This window comes from Gallinula chloropus, assembly GCF_964237585.1.
Source record: "Gallinula chloropus genome assembly, chromosome: 19".
Lineage (NCBI taxonomy): Eukaryota > Metazoa > Chordata > Aves > Gruiformes > Rallidae > Gallinula > Gallinula chloropus.
The window spans coordinates 2,256,473-2,277,720 of record NC_140104.1 but is presented as its reverse complement, the minus strand read 5'-3'; the positions used below and the strand labels follow the sequence as shown (position 1 = coordinate 2,277,720).

At 40.8% G+C, this 21,248-nt stretch overlaps 1 protein-coding gene across 1 annotated transcript in view; it reads left to right on the top strand.

Annotated features, from left to right (window-relative positions):
• The first annotated feature begins 14,883 nt into the window (after positions 1–14,883).
• Positions 14,884–21,248, top strand: part of NCOR1 (nuclear receptor corepressor 1) — a 51,789-nt gene continuing 45,424 nt past the window's right edge. The window contains exons 1-3 of the mRNA XM_084272794.1: positions 14,884–15,043; positions 17,260–17,390; positions 19,462–19,657. Of these exons, the coding sequence (XP_084128920.1) occupies positions 14,936–15,043; positions 17,260–17,390; positions 19,462–19,657 (435 nt within the window). The 5' untranslated portion in view covers positions 14,884–14,935. The remainder of the gene's footprint in view (positions 15,044–17,259; positions 17,391–19,461; positions 19,658–21,248) is intronic.

Below are 21,248 nucleotides of genomic sequence, written 5' to 3'. Positions count from 1 at the left end.
TCCTGTCAGTAACCTCGCTGGGGCAGCTGCCGGGCCGGGCAGCGCCCGTCAGCAGCCGCTGCCGCCGTGAGCGGCCCCGCCGCGCCCCGCGCTCGCCTCATGGCGGCCGCACACACCGAACCCTTCACTGGGCGGGAGGAGCCAGCGCTTCCCCGCCGCACTACCCAGCAGGTCCTGGAAGGAGCATAACAACTTGCCGTCTTACGGCCAGGCTCGCCCGCGACTTCGCGGGCTGGCACTGCCTAGTCAGCACTACGAGGAGGTATGATAGGGAAAAGGGGTGAAGCTCCACCATCGGTAAAAAGCACCGAGTCGTGGCACCTCTTGTTGTTCAGTATCTGCCAGGACCTACCGAGAGGGGGCGGGGCCCACCGAGCCGGGGGAGGGGAGGCAAGATGGCGGTGGCGGTGGCGCTGAGGTTGAGGTGAGACGCCGCGACCGTCCAGCCCCACCAGGACCTGCCGCCCGGGCCGCCCCAGCGCCGCGCTGTCGGTAAGGGCAGGGGGCCCGGCAGGGCGGCGCGGGGGAGCTGCGGGGCCCGGTGGGGTACCGGGGCCTAGCGCCTCCGCTGTGAGGAGGAGGAGGAGGAGGAGGAGGAGGGGGAAGAGGCGGGGGCCCCGGCCATCCCTTCCTCCTCCCTCCTCACCGGAGAGAAAGCCGCTCTCGTCCCTGGGGGGGGGGGGGGGGAGGGCGCTGGAGCCGGGATGGGGGGGTCCTCGGTGGAGCCACGGGGGTGGCGGAGGTGGGCGGATCAGGTGTGGGCTGGGGCTGGGGCGGGGGGTGCCCGTTGCCCGCGGGGGGTTTTTTCGCCATTTACGCTGTTTGCGTGCGGGAAGGTCCGGGGGTGGGGGGAGGACGGGCGGTGGGACGGGGGTGGCCGTGAGAGATGAGCCTGGCGGGGAAGTTTTTGGAGAAAACCCAGAGTATCGGTGTGTGGGGTGCTGATCCCTGTCCTGCTGGTAGGAGAAGTGCAAGTTGGGGGGGGGGGGGAAATGTAAAAATAACCCAAATAAAGGGGCAGTTCTTTAAAATGGGCCGGTTGGACACGCAGCCTGGAGCCTGCTGGCTCCTGGAGATGCCCAGCTTTTAGAGCCCGCCTGCTCCAGCCCCGCGCCGAGGCTGTCAGTGCTGGGGAGGCTTTGCTGATGCTGAATTATTCATATAGGACTTGTAAACATCCCCAGCTTCTGTCATCTCTGGGCTGCTGGAGGGCACAATGGAAGTGGCTTTTTCCAGAGTTATTCTGGCTTGATGGTGAAGAACTTTGTATGTACTGGGGTTTATTTTCTATACTTAAAAGAGCTGTGGGTATGGAGTCAGTTGCAGTTAGGCAAGATCCTAGATGGACATACATATTGCTAGTGTTAGACAGCCTTAAGCAAGCAAATAGGTAGGCTGAGGAATCTGTTGTTCATCTGCCTGTTTATTCTTGTTTCACAGATACGGTCTTAACAAGTGTATTGTCTTTTCATGGCTGTAAATATTGGTGTAACCTAAGACCAAAAAAAGAAGGACAACTTATTGCAATGAGAAGCTCTTGAAGACTTTGTTTTGTGGCAGCGTTCTTGTATTATGCAGTATTTTTAGGTGTAGCATTGTAGTTATGAACTAACAGAGCACAGGCAGGGATTTTTATGCTGGGCAGTATGATATGAAGGGGAAAAAACCCACCTGGTGCTGTTATAAAAAGCATTGCTGTTGTGAGTAGGGTGACTGTGGGCACAGCCTGAATGAGTGGACGCAGCCTTGTGTTGCTGCACGTGAGGACTGTGGGGATCTGTTGCAATTTTGCACTGGAATTCTGCAGAACGTTGTTATTCCTGATAAACTAAACAACCTTGGCGTTTGGAAAGGAAGTGTGTAGTGTTTGAAGTGGATTTCTAGTGAGCTGAAATCTAGTGTTTTGTGTTAGGGGATGAAAGACCTTGGTGCTTATCCCAAGGATTCAAAACTTCAGAGGATGCAAGCCAACTGCAGTGACCCTTTTTTTGTGAAAGCATGGTTAATTTATATCTTGATGTCTCTTTTCTATGTGATATTGTATAGGCTGCTAAGGAGAGAAGGTTCCAATGGGCTTTGTGTGCAGGGTGATTTGCCTGTTGGAAAGGTAATGTTTGATATTGGCCACTAAGTTACCTTAGGTTGTTACTGAGCCATGGGAAGGAGTCCTGTTTTGCAATCTTCTTTCTAGGAGTTGCATTGTGCATGTTTGTTAACACCTGGAGAGGATATTACAAGTGTTTGCTTCCACAATTGTTACTTCTCTCTAGCTTGTTACTTCTTGCACAAATCAATTAAAAGTAACTCTCAGGATTTCAGTGCCCAAGATCTGAGTATGTTCACTTTTCTGTTATGCTGCTTAATTATTTTAAATACGTTTTATCTCCTGCAGCCACTCATTTTAATTGTTCTTTCTGGGCCTGTATGTTTTTCATTGTGATCTAAAGGAATAATAGAATCACAGACAGGTTTGGCTTGGAAGGGGTCTCAAAGATCATCTAGTCCCACCTCCTGCCATTGGCAGGGACGCCCTCCATCAGCCCAGGTTGCCCAAAGCCCCATCCAACCTGGCCTTTAACACTCAAAGGATGGGGCATCCACAGTTTCCATGGGCAACTTGTCCCAGTGCCTCACCACCCTCATAGCAAAGAATTTATTCCTTATATCTAAATTTACCCTGCTTCAGTTTAAAATCTAGGAAACTCTCTCCAAAACTGTGGTGAAAGTGCAGACAGACTCTAAAGCTTCCTTTCAATTTTCTCTTTCTAGTCCCCTTCCATTGCTCTTGTGATTCTCCAACTGCATCTTCTGACCTATTTCATTTTGCAGTTAGAACGTGAGTGAGAGATGCTCACAGGGAATGGAAAGCTGCATTTGCTTCAACTACTGTAAAATGCATTGAAGTAACTGAAAGAGTCTGCTGTATTGGAGAAAAATGGTTTTTTCTGTATTATGTCCTTACTATTGGCATTTAGCTCACTCTTTCAAAGCTCTCAGCCAAAGTTTTGGAGAAATGCTTTGTCCCTCCTCTTCTATGCTTGTCTATAAAAAAAATGTCTTAATGAAGGTTTTCTTGCATGGTCAAGACCACCATTGGAGTTCCAGTGAGTGTAGCTGCTTCAATTTAAGGTTTTAGGAATTGTTTGAGCAGGGAGGGATCTCTGCCTCGTGCAGGTGCACTGCAACCTGGCACAGTCTTGAGAACAGACTAGTAACCAGACAGTGGTTTCATAATGCAAACAAACGTTTCCTGGATGCCAGTCTTGAACTTTTCAAGTCATTTATGTTCTTTAGTCAAATCTGAATCAGTCTCTTGGATGACAAGTTATTAACTGGATGTGTTAACTTGTCTCTCTACTGTAAATGTTCCAGATAAAAATCCTGACCCGTGCAGGACTGCTGTCTGTAAATATTTACTCTGTGCTATGTCTAAATTATGCAAATAGTTAAGAACATGATGAATATATCTTCCATTTTAGTTTCTCTTTCCTTCAATGACTTTCCATCGAGTAATGATGTGTTGTGATGTTCTCTTCTTCTTCCTTCCTAGTTCGATGTTTATCCCCCATCTGTTAAATGACTGCCACGGTCTGGGCCTACTGGGGCTGAAGTTTAGTTAGTTGGTGTGCATACAGAAAGCTCAGTCTTACCTTGGAGCTATGTTTCCTCCCAGTATCCTGAGAGAGATTTCTGTGTCCTTGAATAGCTTCCCATCTAAACCACTCGTGTAATGTTGCCGCTCCCGGACTGATTTGATATGCAGCTTTTTTCTTCAGGCTTAAGGAGGATGTTGGTATATGTGGTTTTGAAGTCAGTGACTTCACCTGCTTATGATTACAAAGGCTATTGCAAAATTAAGCTACTGTGTTGGTACAAAGATGCATCAGCCATCTCTGGAAAATCCTATTGCTTGTAACTCTTAGCAGTAAAAAGAAATCAGAAATTAGATTTTTATGAAGGCTTATCACCCAGGACTTAAAGACTCTGTGCATGTTGAGTGACTAGCCTTGGGTAAAACTGAAAATGAAAATGCATTCACAAAGATGGCAAGGGAAGGAACACCTATAAATGAAAAAGGATGAGGTCAAGTATAAAATGTTTCAAGTAGTATGATGTCCCTTCATACCTCATCTCGTGCCATACATTCAGTTGTGCCTTATGCTGTGCTGCAGGGAAAGGCATTTGGTTAATTCTCTTTGTAGTCTTCATGAAGTCAGAGTCTGGTTGAGAGGTGAGAGCAGCCACAGAAGTGTTCCCTGGCCACGTGCTCTGCCAGAAACATCTCCTGGGCCATGACTGGTTCTGCCAGAAACATCTCCTGGGCTGTTACTGGTGGGGCTCCTGGGCAGAACCTGGCTTGGAAAAACGGCTGCTCTCCTAAATGGATTAAAATACAAGGACGTTTCAAGGAAGATGCCTAACAAATGTGAACATAAATCAACAAGGATTCCTGTACTGTTTGCCAGTGTTAGAAAGTTAAACCCATGTAAGATCATTAGAAGTTCAAGGGCTGTTCAGCAAACTAGGTAGGAATATTATTACAGTTCAGCTGAACCCTTCACTTCATTAATAGCAGGTTTTGGGGAAAAAAAAGCATTTAAAAGCAGGAATTAAATTTTAAAAATGTATGTGCTTCATTATCCACCTAGAGTTTTGTCTGGGGTTCGTACTGTCCAACTCTTTATTTCTCTTTTTCTGCTATCTGAAATGCAGTTTTGGCATAGATGGGGTGTCTAAAAGTGGGAATTCTCCTATATAATCATTGTCATTTCATGGGTTAGCTTTCTTGGAATGTTACTCCCAAAACTTTTCTTACTATATGTGGCCACTTCCCTGTTTCATTACAACCATTATTTGTATAGGTGCTGATGTTTCACTGTGGTCTCAAAGATCAGACTTAAGCATATCCAGAACCTTGAAGTTCTGCATTTTTTCCTTCCACAGATACCAAGGCTCACTTACACCATTCATAGTTAAAGATCTCTTCCATTCTTTGCTTTTTAATGTGACCTAGAGCCTGCAGTGAGTGTCTCAGTTGGAGTTAGATTTTTATATATTGTTGCATTCCCTGTGAAGCAGAACATCTCAAACTTAATTGTAAATGTGGTAACAATGAACTTTGTTTCCAGAAGGGCCTTGTGCATTTCCTGTGGGGTCTCTGAATAGACCTAGGCATTGCTCTTAATTATAGTTAAAAAAAACCCCCAACAGCCAAAATCTTATTTTAACCTTTTTGTATTTTTAGTTAAAATCTAGACTTGATTTTATTGGAACTCAGTCAGCTGAGGAAAGTGATGAGGCTGATACTTAGTTCATCCTGAACCCCTCTTTATAGTATGTGATTTATCTTATAATACATTGTAGGTTGTGGAGCTATGGGTTCAGTCAGTATAGATAAGTCAAATTATATTTCCTTTTCCATACCAGGGCTGCTTTAAAAAGCTGCTGCTGTAGGTAATGCTTTTGGTACTGAATGAGCTGCAAGAAGACTCTGGAAACTTAAAACTGACAACATAATTTCCTGCATGTTATGTCAAAAACATTTTTACCTCAGAAGAATTAACAGATTTAACAGTGGAGGAATAAGGAGTAACTTCATGTGCAGTAGCTGTTTTTTGAAGTGCCTATGCTCTCAGTCCAAGAGGGAGAAGCAAAAATTGATGTTTTGAAAGAATACTTTGTGCGTAGTGCATGATATGTGTGAAGTTTGAGATCATCATGGTTATTCCTAAATCATAGGTGAAATGGGAGGAAATAGGTGAATTTGACTAAACCTCAGTGGGTTGTTAGACTCTGACTCATGAATGAGGACTTGCCAAGGAAGGTGGTAGCTCTTATCACTGCTGTTTGCGTAGCATCCTGCACGCTACAAACTGGTACGCTGGAGGATGCTGGGATGGGTTTCTGTTTCACTCTGTAGTGTGAAGTTTGAAAGGTTCAGTTGATGTTTCATAACCAGTTGAATTACCTCTGTGACAGGGCCCTTCAAAAGGGGTGAGGTTTGGGAACCGCAGTGGTTATCTCAGAAAAAGCTGTCTCCCCTTGTGAATGAGGCATCTTATCTGGGCAGTGTTTGGACTTTTCAGGGGTTGCTTTGGGCATTCAGATCTGTAGATTTGGTTTCTGGTCTTTGGCTCCTGAAAATTTTCTGTAGTGTACATCAACTGCATGCTGTTTACTTCATTGGGACTCACAGAAACGAGAATCTGCTGGGAAAACCAAAAGATTTCAAAATGTCTTGAGGAAATAAGTTACCTACTTTCCTATTGTATGCTTTTAAAACCAGAAAACCTGGGAAGCTTTGTACCCTCCTATGGTTTAAATCATTGCTCAGTGGTACTCTTAGTCAGGGAAATGTCTACATCCTTCGTTTCCATTTCTGAATGGAGGACTTCCTCCTACCTCTTCTGAATAGTTTTGGTGTTCTTGTGACCCTCCTTGGCAGACGAGTGCTGGCTAGGTCCCTTCACAAGCAGCAGGTGCTGTTCCTCGATGAAACTCAGGAGAGGAGGTTTCCTCCCTCAGGAATTTTCTGTACCCCAGTGTGTTAGCCTGTTAACTGGTGAGTGGATGCTGAAAATACATACCCTTATTTGAAATGTATGGGCTCAGTGCACCTCCCTTCCCCTTCTTTCTTTTTTAGCTGATCAGAAACTTCCTAAGATGTTGACATACTTTTAGTTTTTCCTGTTATGATTCCCCTGTATGATATAGCAAAGTTGTGCATAACCAGGGTCTTGATATCATGTATTAGCAACTTTTCTTTAAGCTCATAAATTACAGGAGAGATTAAAATAGAATTTCCTGGAGAAGAGTCTCTTGTCAGCTGAATTTGATCGACCTCATTTTGGTAGAGCGCAAATTCTATTTGTATTTGTAGTTACCTAGCAGGAGAGAGAGAGAGAGAAACTGTTATTTAAAGATGAAGTGTAACAATGTGATCCTGAGATTTGGCAGCAGTTTGGTGGTAAATTGCATATTCAAGTATGCAGCCGATATTCACCTTTTGGAATGGCAACAAAAATCATCTTAAAGTACCCTTTCAATACTTCCTTAATATTTAATGTTCCACAAGCAATTATTTAAGCACTTGAAGGAGTTGGTAGGCTGTTAATGGAAAATCTTTTTCTATTAAAATTTGAAGTAGAAAGTCTTACTTTTAATTTTTTTAGCTGTCTTGATACAGATGGAAAAGTCTTGCAAGTATAGAGTAAATGTGCTATCTTGAATTGATGGCTGTAATGCTCCTTGACTTCTGTCACTTCTATAATTGGCTAAATGAAAGTATACCATACTTCTGTGTCATGTAGAGTATGTGTCAGATACTGTGTACCATAATTGTGAATTAATGTCTGGTCATCCAGAAATAAGACAATATTGGACACTAGTGGAAACTTGAGGGTTTGAGAAGAGTCAAATTCAGACATTTGGGCTTTTCTGTGCACCTTTTTTTCAAATACTCCCATTGCTCTTTTTGTGGCTTGAATCACATGACATTGCTAATTAAGGGAGAGAACGTTATTTAGCGTGGCCAGCAAAATACAACCTTACAGATGTTGGTTTTTTTACTGTGCTTCTAGCAGGGATAGAAATAGCAATTTTTACGTCAGTGACCTTGTGAGTAGAGGGAGTACAACTATGTGACATTCAAGTTCTTGTGACTTTATGGTATATTTTAAATGTTTGTCACAGAAGAAGAAAAGGCACTTACACATGCAGAATTGTCATGGAAAATTCAGCAGTTGTTCTCAACTTGGAGAAAATATGTTCATTGTTTCTATTCATTCTAACAGCACATACTCATGTGCTTTCACTATGAGCTTCAGAATGTTCTGCAGCATAAAACCAAGTGGAAAAAGATTAAAGTAAGTGTGGAAGAGGTCCTGAGCTTTGAGGATGATGTCTGTGCTTTGTAAAAACAGGAAGAGCAGTATTCTGGAACATGTTTAAATAGTCATTGCTTAATTTGTCTTTAATTTCAGCATTGACCTATTACCATGTTTTGCTTCTAGCATGCAGAGAATCATACATCTTTTGGGTGGTATGCCCAACAGATTTCCATACTTACAAGTGCACCTGTAAACTTGGGTTTTGTGGCTGGAATATTCTTCCTCTGGTTCTTGTTTTAAAGCCCCAAATTGACTTTTATCTTGCTTGGAGATCAACCTTCTGGTAGGTTCTTGATTGAAACCCCTGCACCTTGTAGGAATGCCATATCTAATGATCATGTAGCTACTTTTCTCACCATCCCATCCCGTTCCACAGTACTTCGCAGAATGTTGTGTAATCAGACTTGAAGGGTTAACCCAAACTTACTTTCTTTGTCACTAAATTTTTTCACTGTTGTTTTTCTGAATAACTCTCCTATGGTTATGCTGATAATTGGTCACTAAGGCAGTGACTGAAGGACTAACAACCGCTCTTGAAGTGCCTAGTGCTTTTTTTAGTCAAGACTTCCAGGCTGCTAAGTCAGTCCTAGCTTGTAACGATACTATTAATATTCTGAGCATTGGAGTTTTTGATGGTAAGTAGTACTTAGGCTTTTACTCTGTCTAATAGTTTGAATAAATAACTTTTTATATGGAGGTTGGATCTATTAAGCTATTTTTAGAAACATGTCAGAAATGTACATTTTACTGTTTTCTTGTGTGTGGCATATCACCAAGACCCAAACCTGAGGTTTTTGCCTGAGTACTTGAACAGATTTATGATTATCTGACAAAATAAAAATACAACTAGGAAGATTTGTTTTGCAAATCTAGCAATACCCTTGCAGGGTTTTACTTACGTGACTCTCAGCCTGTAATTTTGTGTTACTGTGTGTGAGTTGGAGCGTTGTGTCTTGAAGGTACAGACACAGGGCTGTAGTTGATGAAATCTAGTTATTGGTGTTTAATAGGTCAGTCCTTAAATATGACCTTTTTTCTTTCTTCCCCTGAGATTGTTTCATTACTATTTTATAAAGTGAAATCACAGAAAGAATTGATCACGAATACTGTTATCATGCCTTGGATAAAGCCTTTCTAACCGCTGCTGAGACAGTGCCTTGACTCTTCATCTACCACAGTAAACTCTGAATAAACATCCCTGAGTTAATTTTGTGATTCATCGTAGATCCCCTGCCTAAGGCAGAGCCTTCCTTTTTCTGCCACAGGTTAGTTACATCAGAGCTCGATTTACTAAGGCTGCTGATTTAAAAACAAAACCTCCCAACTCAGTTTAAGCCTTATATGACTGGAATCTGATTTTTTGTACTCTTTATATTAGCCTTAGCTTACTCAAAAACACCACGAGGAAAATTCCCAAAAGGATGTGAAATTTAATTAGCAAACGCTGGTTAAGTACTTCAGGATGGCATGAAAATAACTCTAAATGCAAAAGTGTTAGCTCTTTCCATAGATGTGAAGAAAAACTGAGTCTACCCATGAGACTGATCTTTTCTCTGTGGAGGTGAGTGTGGGAGTAGGGGACAGGGTCTTCCAGCATGTGGGGCTGTGGTTCCATGGACAGCGAGTCGGTGTCTCCACTGTCCTCCTGGCCGCTTGACCCCTTCCTTCCCTCCTGCTGGCATAAACACTTGTGCAGCCAGTTGAAAGGTTTTGGGGAACTGGCCTGCTAAAAATAGTCAGAGGTTTTTAACCTGCTGTATTTTCCAGAGTGAAGAATTGCTTTTCTCAGGCAGTGGTAGCTTTTGCCTGCTTAAAGTGCTGCACGACTGGAGTCTGATTTCTGATTCAGTCAGCGACTGTTTCCTGGGTAGTCTTTGATAGATTTCCTAACCTTTCTGTGACTCATTTTCCCGTGTGTATACTGAAGATAGTATGTATTTCTGCTTCTTTCTGAAGCGTTTTGAGATCTGGAGATCAAGAGAGATTGTTTAAATTAGTCTTGTCTCATAGACCCAAATCTGGAATTATACTATGACTGTTGCTATTATAATATCCGGTTCTAAATTGTTTGTAACTTACTCAAAATTCTCCATGTATGACAAACCAAAGTGTGGACAGTAGCTTTTAAAGGGGAAGCCTGAATCGCATCTTGAGTAGTTTGAGCTGGCCAAAGTGAAAAATACTATCATACCTTCAGAAATCAAGAGTGTTAAATCATTTCCTTGCCCGAGAAGCACACAGGGCTGAGTATTTCTTCACAGTTCCTGAAACTGTTACTCTTGTCACTCCTTTTTCTCAGCTAGGTATCTTCAGACTTAGCAGTTTCTTTTTTGACTCTTTGCTCCTACTTCTCCTGTAATTATATATATATTTTAATTTAATATTCTCCATTTAACCCTATTTGGATTCTGTAGCAGAATGGGTTCTGAAGTACAGAACAAGAAATACTGCTTTCTGCCTCTTCTAATTGTCAGTATTCAGTGAGACAGACAAATTGCCAGCCTGGCAACTGTATGAAAGTAGGCATGACCTAACTTTGTGAGACATTTAAGGCAGAATTCTGAAGCCTGTTCTTGTAAATGTTTATGTGAGAAACCTCTGAAATTTGCAGAATAGCATGAGAAGTTATGAAAATACTTGTCTGAAAAACAGACAAGTTGATGACTTGTTGTTGACTGAGCAGAGTTGGAAGTTTTCTTATATTGTGGTTTGTCAAGGATGCTGAAACTGAAGTTGAGCAGCCTCTCTTCTGGTAGAGAAGAGGGCACCAGTGGAAGAAGGATCGGCGAAGCAGAGAGAGTTAGTGGTGAGGAGCTTTAAAAGAGGATTCTGATTGGATTTGAGTGGAGCAAGAAAAGTTTGTCATGACTAATGGAAGGATACAGCAGTGAGGAAAGCCCAGGTGAGATTGTTTACGGTCTACACACACACAGTTACGATTTGATGCAGAAAGGCTTCTGTATTTAAACATAAACTGAACATATGGAACTTGCAGAGGTTACAGCAGGAAGCTGACATTGCCCTTGGTGACCAAGAAATAGATTGATGAGGAATAATCTGTATCCACTGAATACACGGGAGCAGATGCTGAAGGGAGGCAGATGCTTTTAGATGAAAGGTCATAAGGTTGCCTGGGGAGAAATAAGAGTTGAAGTCAAGTACTTACAGCCACAATTCCAGAATTAAGGTAGTAAGACAGGGAGAGGCAGAATATTGGTGGTAATTCTATAGCCGCATATTGGCAAAATCTCCCCCCTGTCCTCCAGTATGGCAGAAAGCATAAACAAGCTCAAGCTGTAGTCACTGGGGGAAGTGATGGGGTCTGCAGGGCATGCAGGGAGGTCAGATTAGGAGCGTGTGCAGGCACATTTAAATATCTATAACAAGTAAAGGAGGTTTAGAGGGAGGGAATAGTGTAGTTCAGTGTCATTTTCTGTGGTGTTGTATTACAGTGTTGGTTTTGTCTTGAAAGAAATTAGATCCAATGCAGAATCCCCGTCCTTGTAAATGCCAATATGTAACACCATGTATTTTCCTTTACTGTTACCACCCCTATCTCTTCCTGCTGTTGTGTCACTTGCTGTGGGAAGGAAGAACAATGTACCCCAACCATTGATAAATGCTTTTTTTTTCTTATTTTCCTCTCTTCCTATCTCTCTTTTTCAACACAATTATAACTTGTAGTGCTGTTTCTGTTGCCCTTCTCTGTCAGCAGCTTTCCTTTGTTTTGCTTTCAAGAAGTGTTTATGATGGTGATATGAACATGGTCATACTCACAGTTCTGAGTAGGAAGGGCACTAGACTGAAGGTTTTCATATGCATTATGTAAAACTTACAGGTCTGAGATAGGGGGTTTGAGTTAACGTCGTTGGGTAGGTGAAGGATGTTCATGCTTGTGCATCATGCTCCCCTTCCTCCTTCCATCTTTCCACATCTAGCATGGAATTTGGAGAGCTGGTCAGGACTTCTCATGACTGCTGGTTGTGAAAGTTTCTTATATCAATGAAGACATCAGCATTAGCAGTCCTAACACAAACCTAACAATCTGTATGCTGAAGTTGTTGTGAATGGAGAAGTAGCCTTTATAGCATCACGCACAGTGAGCATGGATTGAATTTTCAGCACCTGGGTTAATCATCAACTTGTGGGTTTGGCTGAATATTGAGAAAATGCAGAGATATACTTGACAGTGTGAAACTAGAAAGGACCTTGAATCATGCAGTAGCTGGCCTATATTTGGGCATGATTTTTCAAATGCTTGCTCTTCTGATCCCCTCCACATCCTCTGATTCTTCAGATTTGCCTTATTGTGGTCAGCATGTCACAGAAGAGAATAAGAATGAGACAAGTATTTATTGATACTTTCCCAGAATCTGTTGTGCATTTCTGCCTCAGAATGGGTATCAGAGAACTAGAGGAGGTTTAGAAGTGGTTGATGAGGAGTAGCCAAGTAGGCTGGGATTCTTTAGTGTAGAAGATATATGGTGGAAGGGGTAAATGTCTGTGGATTCATGTGTGCAACAGGAAAAGCAGAATAGGAAATAGAAGCTCTGTCTGTTCCAATGTGAAAGATAGAGATATCAAAGGAAGATAGCAGGCCCAGAAGGAACAAAAGCTGGTGGTTTCTCATCTAAAGTGTGACTGAACTGTAGAAGTTCTTGCAACAATCAGTTCCGAATGCTGAGAGTTCAAACTAGTTCAGAAAAGACCTGGACAAACCAATGGAAGAGAAAGCCATTAAGAAATCTTAAACAGAAAAGGTCTGACTCAGGGAATCCCTGAGCCACAAGTAGTGTCTCTGGGAGCCCTTGGAAGGGGCTGGAGAGTTTGGGAAGGTACTGGTGTGTGCTCCCTGCGTGCCTTCTGCTGGCCGTTGTGTCACAGCATATCAGGCTGAAGGAGCTTTGATCAGCTCCAGTACAACTGCATTTATTCCTCACTGAAGTACTTTTCAGGTGTAGCAGATGTATATACAATCCAGTTAGCAGTCATCTGCATGTTGATGAAGACTGTGTGGGGGTGCCGAGCTGGCAAGGTAGCACAAGTTAGGGCATCAGCAACTTGTGAAATGAAGGTTTATATTTTTGTAACCTGAAATTGTGTAGGCACCATTATGCCATGGAGCCAGTGCTTCACTTAATAAGATGTGTTCACCACCATAGGATGGGAGGGGTTATCACATAAGTGCACGTTTGATTGAGCTGACAATTAGCTATGTGCCATAGTTTTACATGGACTTGCATGGAAGCTTGAGAGAGAAAAATCAGATATTTTTTTTTTTGCTGCACCTTGTCCTTAGTACCTGAAGGCTCAAATGTATTCTACAGCTTGCAAGTAACTACTACAATGTGTGTTAGCTAAAACTGCCTGCTTTCTGACACCGTTTTTGGATTAAATGGAAAGCATATGACTCAGATCTATTAGACCATCACAGAGTTGGCAAAGATGTACTCTAATGAATGCAGTATGAATGGCAATGTATAATAAATGTTAATGGTAAAGAATTCTTTGTTAGAATTTGTCTCTTAGATTTGAGTTCTAGGTACTATAGTAGATATATAGGTACTACAAAGCAGGCAATGGGTGATCTGTAGTATTGCTTTGAAAGAGAAACCGTAGGCTTTCTTTTTCATACCTGAAAATCAGGTTTAAGAGGTAAATATACATTTTTCAGGTAGTCCAACATGAAAAGCTTTTTATTGTTTGATGGAATAGTGGGGAAAAATCGCCAACCAGAACAGGAATGATAAAATATGTCAGAGAAAGTTTAAGATCTGTTTGTGTCCTTTCCTGAGCTGATTTTGTCTATTGGCTGTTAATGGAAAATGCAGTTCAGAAGTATAACTTTACATGTGGTGTTTGTGAAAGGCTGCAGATTAATGAGCTTTGAAACGAAGCCATCTAGGAAGGGATCAACAGTTACTTTATTTGAAGGTCTGATATGTCTGCTAGGCTCTGGACCAGAGGTTGAGAATTTGCTACCGGTCTGGTGTAGGATTCTGTATGTAATACATGGGCTCCAAGGATTACGTCTTTTGAGCTACTGGAGAGAAGTATTTTCTGTTTAAGAAGATATGTATGTGCTGCTCTTTTGGTTAGAGCTGTAATTTACCTGCTGAAAACACTGATGTCCACAGTATTTAATCAATCTCCTGTGATCAGCAGTAGCTGAAACTATACACTGCTTCATGGATCCTCAGATTTCCTTAGTGAACTTGTCTGGATTTTTTCAGTATTTAAAATCTTCCCCAGATCAGTGTTCCCTGTTAATCTGTAGCTGGAGAATACAATAGAGGCAAAGAAGTCATCGAATGTCAACTAAGCAGGATTGTTTTAAAGGCTTCATAGTATGTTCGGTTTCTGGCATCCTGTGTGAGACAAACTATGCTGCCAATTGAAATTGTGGGGAGTTTTTCATTGTGACAGCCTTTTTAAACTAACTCGTTCTCCAAAGCTGCTGTTAGATGGTAGTAGCATTTTAGGGCCTAATACACTCTGGGTTAATGAACTGTAGGTGGCATTGAGTGAAGCAGCCCTAAGACTCCCCAAATCTGAAAGTAAGAAACAATTCATAGAATCCAAAAATTCTGAGGAAGAAATGAAAGTGAACTTCACAATGTGCTACAGAAATTTGCTGTAAATAAAGACTCCTCCTATAGACTATTATAACCTCTTTAACATCTATTTAAAGTGACCTACTTTTCTTTTAAAATCCTCCTAATTCAACTGGTAACTGGAAAAATGATGTGTTCCGACAATATAATCCTCCAATCTTTGTGTAGACAATGCTGACATGTCTTATTTTGAGCCCATTTAAGACCTGTTAACATGTTTCAGACTAGAGTAACCTATTAAATAAATACATCAGGAAAAAGCTTTTACTGGTAATGGTTGTTTTGCTTAGGTGACTATGGCTGTAATGTATTGTGAGTACATCTGGTACTTCAGTGCTTATCAGTGATCTTTTTTCCTTTAGGCGGTTTCCTAGAAACATGATTGCTTGCTGGTCTTGATCTCACAGCTTTGTGAAGACTTCTTCTCTGATAATGTCAAGTTCAGGCTACCCTCCTAACCAAGGAGCATTCAGCACAGAACAGAGTCGTTATCCTACTCACTCTGTCCAGTACACCTTCCCTAGCACCCGACACCAGCAGGTAAGGAGACTCAAGGGTTACAAATTCAGTAACAGTATGTGTGTTTGCTCTGCAGGTGGGATATTTGATATTTTTTTTTAACCAATGTAGTACAAGTCATTCAGATTTGAAAACAGAGGAGCTGCAGACCAATATGCCCAGTTAAAACTGACCGGGGAAGTTTGTTGTTTGCACCCTTATAGTTTGATTGTTGCATTAAGACTGATGGATTTACTTATTCCGGTATTTGTGTCTTTGAGTGTAACTTCTGGGACGTGTAACCTGTAGCCAGATACTGCTCCTTGCCTCCTCCTGAAGTATAACCTTGGAAAGGATATAATTGCTTGTGGAATTCTGCTCTCCTGCGATGCTGGAGCTGCGATTATTAAAATCCCTGACTGTCGTTGTCTGCAATTTTGGCTTCTTGAAGTTTTTGCTCCTTAGTTTTGGTTTGTGTTTTTCCCTCTCTTAACCCTTCTTTCTCTTTACATAAACTAGTATTTAAAAAGTTCTACAAAACTGTGAAGGTATCCTAAATAAAACTGTACAGCCTGTCAGCATGTCAATATTTCCTATTATTTAACACTTGTAAATCTGCTCAAACCTACAAAACGCTTCCTTAGAAATTGATCTGTCTTAAAGACTGTACATGGAGATCTTGTCTCCTCTGTAGGTTGAGTCTTTTTGATTCTTACTTCCTCTATTGTTTAAATATTGAAAAATCAAATATAAAGAAATGCTCAGAGTGGCAATGGAAGTGTTTTGCCTGCTGTGGAGAGCTGCTGCCAGTGTTGCTTAGATAAATAGTTGTGGGGTGGGTTTGTTTGTTTTATTTTCCCCTCCTTTTTCCTGAAAGCATTGCATTTTGCTTCTTCAACATTATATATGTATCTGCTTTTTTACTTTTTTGTTTGGTTTTGTTTACTTGTTTTATAACTAACAGGAAAGAAATTGATACAAACTTTGCTGGTTTATTATTGGTTTCGTGCAGTTTGAATAAATTCACTAGGGATTGTGTTCATAACTTTTGTTGTTGTTTTGCTTTAATTCATTAATGTTTAGTCATCATACTAAATTTGGCTAACTAAGTGTTTCTGAGTCCATGTACATTGGTAGCAATAATTTGCTAAGAATATGCAAATAACCTGTCTCCAGTTAGTAGACATTTAAAGTGAATTCAGTGCTCCAGGTGTAACAGATCCTTGGAGAGTCTGGGCTCTTGGGACATGTATGGATACTAAATTTTTATGGGGAATTAATCTCCTATTATGCCCAGGAGTGTAGGAAGTGAACCCACAGTCATCTTCCCTTCCGTGTAAGGAGTATCGGGCTAGATTATCTAAGCTAAATGTAGTTCTTGGCAAAAATCTGTGTGCAAGGTGGAGAATGTGAATCTGAAATGTAAAATGTTTGCATTACTTTGAGTTTTTTCTCAAGCAGCTGCGTGCTACTGCTTCCAGCTAGCTGCTGGCCAGGACTGGGGTTACTGGTAGACTGTGGAGGACGAGCTGTTGGCTTTAGAACAGCTCAGGTTTCCCACATTTTAATGAAATACTCCTCCAGCTACAGATCCTTCAGATGTTTTGTTCTACTTACGTGTTTGCAAAAGGATATTCAAGAAATGGAGCTTTTTGGCTTGATCCCTATTTACTTTTAGATAATTTGTAAAAAATAAATCTTAGGGGTAACGACCTGATGTGTGTCCTGTAGAGCTTCGCTTTGGTTAGTGCCAGACACATACAATTTTGAAAAGCAAGTGGTCAAAGCTTTGTATATACAGATAAATGGTCTTGTACCTCATTTAGATAAATTATAATCATACCTGACTCTTAATCCTAATTAATAATGTCTGACAGAAAAATGTCTTGAGATGATAACAGAAAGAATTGCCTTGGGGTTGCTGAAATGTCTCAGTTTAGCACTTTGTAGTTGGATGTGCAAAATTCATTTTTTTTAAAGTGGTTTTTTAAGGATATTCTTCTGCTGACTAATTTGTGCTTTTTTAGAAGTTGTTAGTAAGTTAGGTGAAATTCTTAACATAAGTATTTGGTCTCTTTAAAGTTCGTTTAAAACTTTAAGCTGCCATTTATAAAGTTTTATTTTTTTAACTGGAATAAGGCTTTGGTGATACTGTCTTGGTCATATTTAATAACTTTGATCATTCCAGAATAGAAATACTTGTGGTCCTGTCTTCTGCACCTTTATTCTTGTTAATATCAGAAGTGTGTTTTGTTTAGGAATTTGCAGTTCCTGATTATCGTTCGTCTCACCTGGAAGTCAATCAGGCAACCCAGCTCTTGCAGCAGCAGCAGCAGCAACTTCGGCGGAGGCCTTCCTTGCTCTCTGAATTTCACCCAGGCTCTGACAGGTGAGGATGCTGTTTTTGAAGGGAAAGGCTATTGAGTTTCACAGTTCTTACCTAAGAACATGACTATATTAATCAGTGTTCCATTGTTTTACCGTCTCCTGCGTTTGAGCGTTGTGGCTGTTGTGCAATTCAGTTCCTCAGTCCTTCTGGTTTAACTAATGTATTTGTTTCCCAGACAGGAAGTGACAGTCTGCTTTGCTTTTCCCACACCTCTCCTAACAACGTTTACAGTAAGCTGCTGAGAATCCAAGTGCATATTGCAAACTTTTTATTGCTGTTTAGGCTAAAACCATGGCAAGTTTGTACCCTTGGATGATTTAATCTTGCTGAGTAGAAGCAGCAAGTGCAAGAGTTGTTACAGTGTGAATATTGCCCTGGCTTCTCTCCTTGATTAGGTTTGCTTATTCAACAGATGATATCAGTGTGACAGGGCAAGAAAGAACCAACAGAGCTAGTTGTGTATTTTAGTTGTGAGAATTGTAAAGTACTGAAATGGAGTACAGAATGGCCTTGTAGGTACAGAGGACTAAATCAATGTGTGCTACGTGTGGCAAGGCACTCAGCAGCTTCATATTGTTTATTCTAAATAGCTTTTTGTCCTGTATCATTCCTGTCTCTCTAGAAGTAGATGCAACTGCTCTGGGTCCAGTGGGTGAACCGAGGACACGTACAGTGGACAACTGTAGGGAATTGTGTGTTGCAATTTAGCTTCAGATTGTCAGTATTTTACTATTCATAAAATTGGCTACTTCACAGTGGGTATTGATGAATTTTCATATGTACCTTAATATTACTGTAATGTTGATACATTCAAGAAACTTTTCAGGCCTTATTAAGCATCCATTTAACTTTATTCCTGAAGGATATTGGATGTGCTTTGAAAACCAAATTTAGACATTAAAAGCCCACTGCAGATCAGAGAAAGATTAACTGAACTGTAGTAAAGTAGCAAGAACATGCTCCTGTTCAGGGAAGAGGTTGCTGTATGATTTATGTACCTTGACTCTTCAGGGTATTAGTATGCTGATGTACAGTTGTAAGCAAGTGTTATTGCTTGTAACAGCCTCCCCCCCTCAGAGTCTTAATAATTGTGTCTGCTCGGAGCAGCTTTATATGTTGGATTACTGCTAGCAGTTTAGTTTGGCTGTAACTGAGGTATCTACTTCTGCACAAATACCAGTGATGAATGTTATGTGAATACTGATCTAGCTTCAAATCTCATTAGACTATTCCCAGAAATAACTTGATGATAGTGAAATCTGGGGCTTGCATATTGCTTCATCCTACATCACCAAAATGTCAGTAAGGCTCTGCTGTAGTGCGGAGAATCACAGGAGCTTTTGGAGTTCTCAAAACTTCAGTTTATAGCAGAAGTAAATCTCTGCTCCCTCTCTGCAAATTTGTAAAGGCTTATTCAGGAGTTCTGGCAAAATACAGCAAACAACTGTCAGCTGCTCAGTGCCACTTCATGGGAAGGTGTTGAAGTGTACGAGGGTTTATTTAATGGACATCCTGTGCACTGCACTGCAAAGAAGCTAGTGATGCTGTCCTTTGCATTTTTTTTTCTGAGAGGGATGAGATTCTAAATGAGTCATGGATTGAATCAATAACTGTTTCTGTCATATAGCAGCATTTTAGTAGAAATCAAGTTCTGAATAGGCTTATGGCTCATTTAAAGCATTCTGTATATATTGTAAAATTGAATGAAAAAAAATCAAATAATGGAGTGTTTGGTGGAATATAGTACTACATCCCATGGATTTGTTTGTTTGTTTTATGTTTAGAGTTTGAATCAGAACTTTGATTTGGACAATATCATTGTAGCATTGTTCAGTTTCTTTAAGGGTTTGTAGCAATAGGCATGTATTTAAACAATGTCTTTTAAGATTCAAGTTAACTTCTCACTTCAATGGATTTTAGCTGTTGCATTTTTGAAGGTCATACTCAAAATCATTTGCCTGTCTTATTCTTTGGAAGCAGCTTCACTGAATTGCATCTCTTGTGTATCTGAAAAGAATTTTCTTGTGTGGAAAAATGTGTATTTTAATAGTTTGTCTCTTCTGTATGTCAGGCCTCAGGAAAGGAGAACTGGATATGAACAGCAATTTCATCCAGGTCCATCTCAGGCAGATCATGATTCACTGGAATCTAAGCGACCACGTCTTGAACAAGTCTCTGATTCCCATTTTCAGCGTGTCAGTGCAGCTACTGTCTTGCCTTTAGTACATCCTCTGCAGGAAGGGTTGAGATCTGCGGATATTAAGAAGGTAAAGCTGTTTGCTGTTACGATGCTAAAGGTATCATTTCCTAGGTTGTGGTGACCCATTTTTCCTATTAGGCAACTTTTTTAGTTATTTAGGTATTCATTCTTTACTCTCAGAAGTTCAGTTTCACACATTATCACAAATCATGGTCATGAGTCAGTGTTACTCTTTTATGACAAGAATAAGTCCACCTCAAACGCAGTGAAGAGGCTGGAGTTCTGAGCTGCCGTTACACTCTTACATCATTAAAATCTCAGTTGCAAAATTATTGTAGTACAGTTTGTGAAACATTTCTGCTTTTCAGTTGAAAGCTGCTGCAAATGCATGCAAGTCCATTTTTTTCTGTAATGAATATTTGTACAGAATGGTCAAAGCATTCCCCTCCACCCCATCTCTCTTTTAAGCATCTGAAATGAGTCTGCTTATTTACTTAACAATAATTATACTTGTCACTGTCTCATTTTGGGTAAATGTAAAGCAGTCTAGTTCTGTGTGGATATTTTCTATTGTGGATACTGCATATTGATTAGAGCAATTTGTACAGAGCAGACAAATGTCTCTTAAATGAATATGCATGCACACAAGCATGCAGACTCACACTCCCAAAAGGGGGTGTGTAGTGGGTGTGAATTCTGAAGGTGAGTGCTCAAGTTTCTAAACTCAGCGTCTTTTAAAGGAAAATTTCACCATATGGATTTAAAAGCCAATAGGCACTAGATTTTTATAGAAGTTGATTACTTGTCTTGCCTTCTCTCTACCATTCCTTTTATCATGTGAATAAACTGTGAAGTAAAGTAAAATTATGAGAGCATGTGATTTCTTAGTAACTTGCTGTGTTGCATAGCAAAGATAAGATCGAAGGGGGTTGGAGAAGCTGTGCCATGGCATGCAGTGTTAGCATGCTTGCAGATAACTGAATATTTATCCAGGCACCACATGTAGAAATCTACTGTCTTGATGTAGAAATACAGCTTAGTATTATCTAGAGGAGACATGAGAAGAAGTGGCACTCGGACATGTCACCTTTCAGTCAGATCGGCTTGAGAGAGGGATGATAACTGAGCTGGCATTTGCCAGCAAGGTAGTCATGGAACACAGTGCTCTGAGGATGTAAGCAAAGGCAAGGTACAACAGTGCTGATGTTACAACACTGAGCATGTTGAAATGTTGTTTGGAAACAGACAAAAAAAAAATCAAAGCCAAGTGAATAGTGACCTGTCCTCCCTTAAGTCATTGCTTCTTTTAAGTCCTGTTAAGTTTGAGAGAGCTTAACATTTATAACCACAACTAATTCCAGATGTACTTTGTCAGGCTGGTCATGGTTATCTTCAAGAACATCCTCATCAATAAAAGTGCAGGGCAGTGAGGATTAGCTCTTAAGTAGCCCTTCCTTTAAACATGAAAGATACTGTTTATATTTATGAAGATACATTTTTTAAAGGGAGATGTTTTGATCTTATTTTGGTTTCAAGGTCAATATTGAAGTGTGCTGTTATTTTTAAAGGTGGACTTTGAAATTACAGTATTGTAAATGGGCTGTCAATTAATTCCTAAATATTCAGAGGCAATATTAAACTTTAACTAAGGTCCTCAA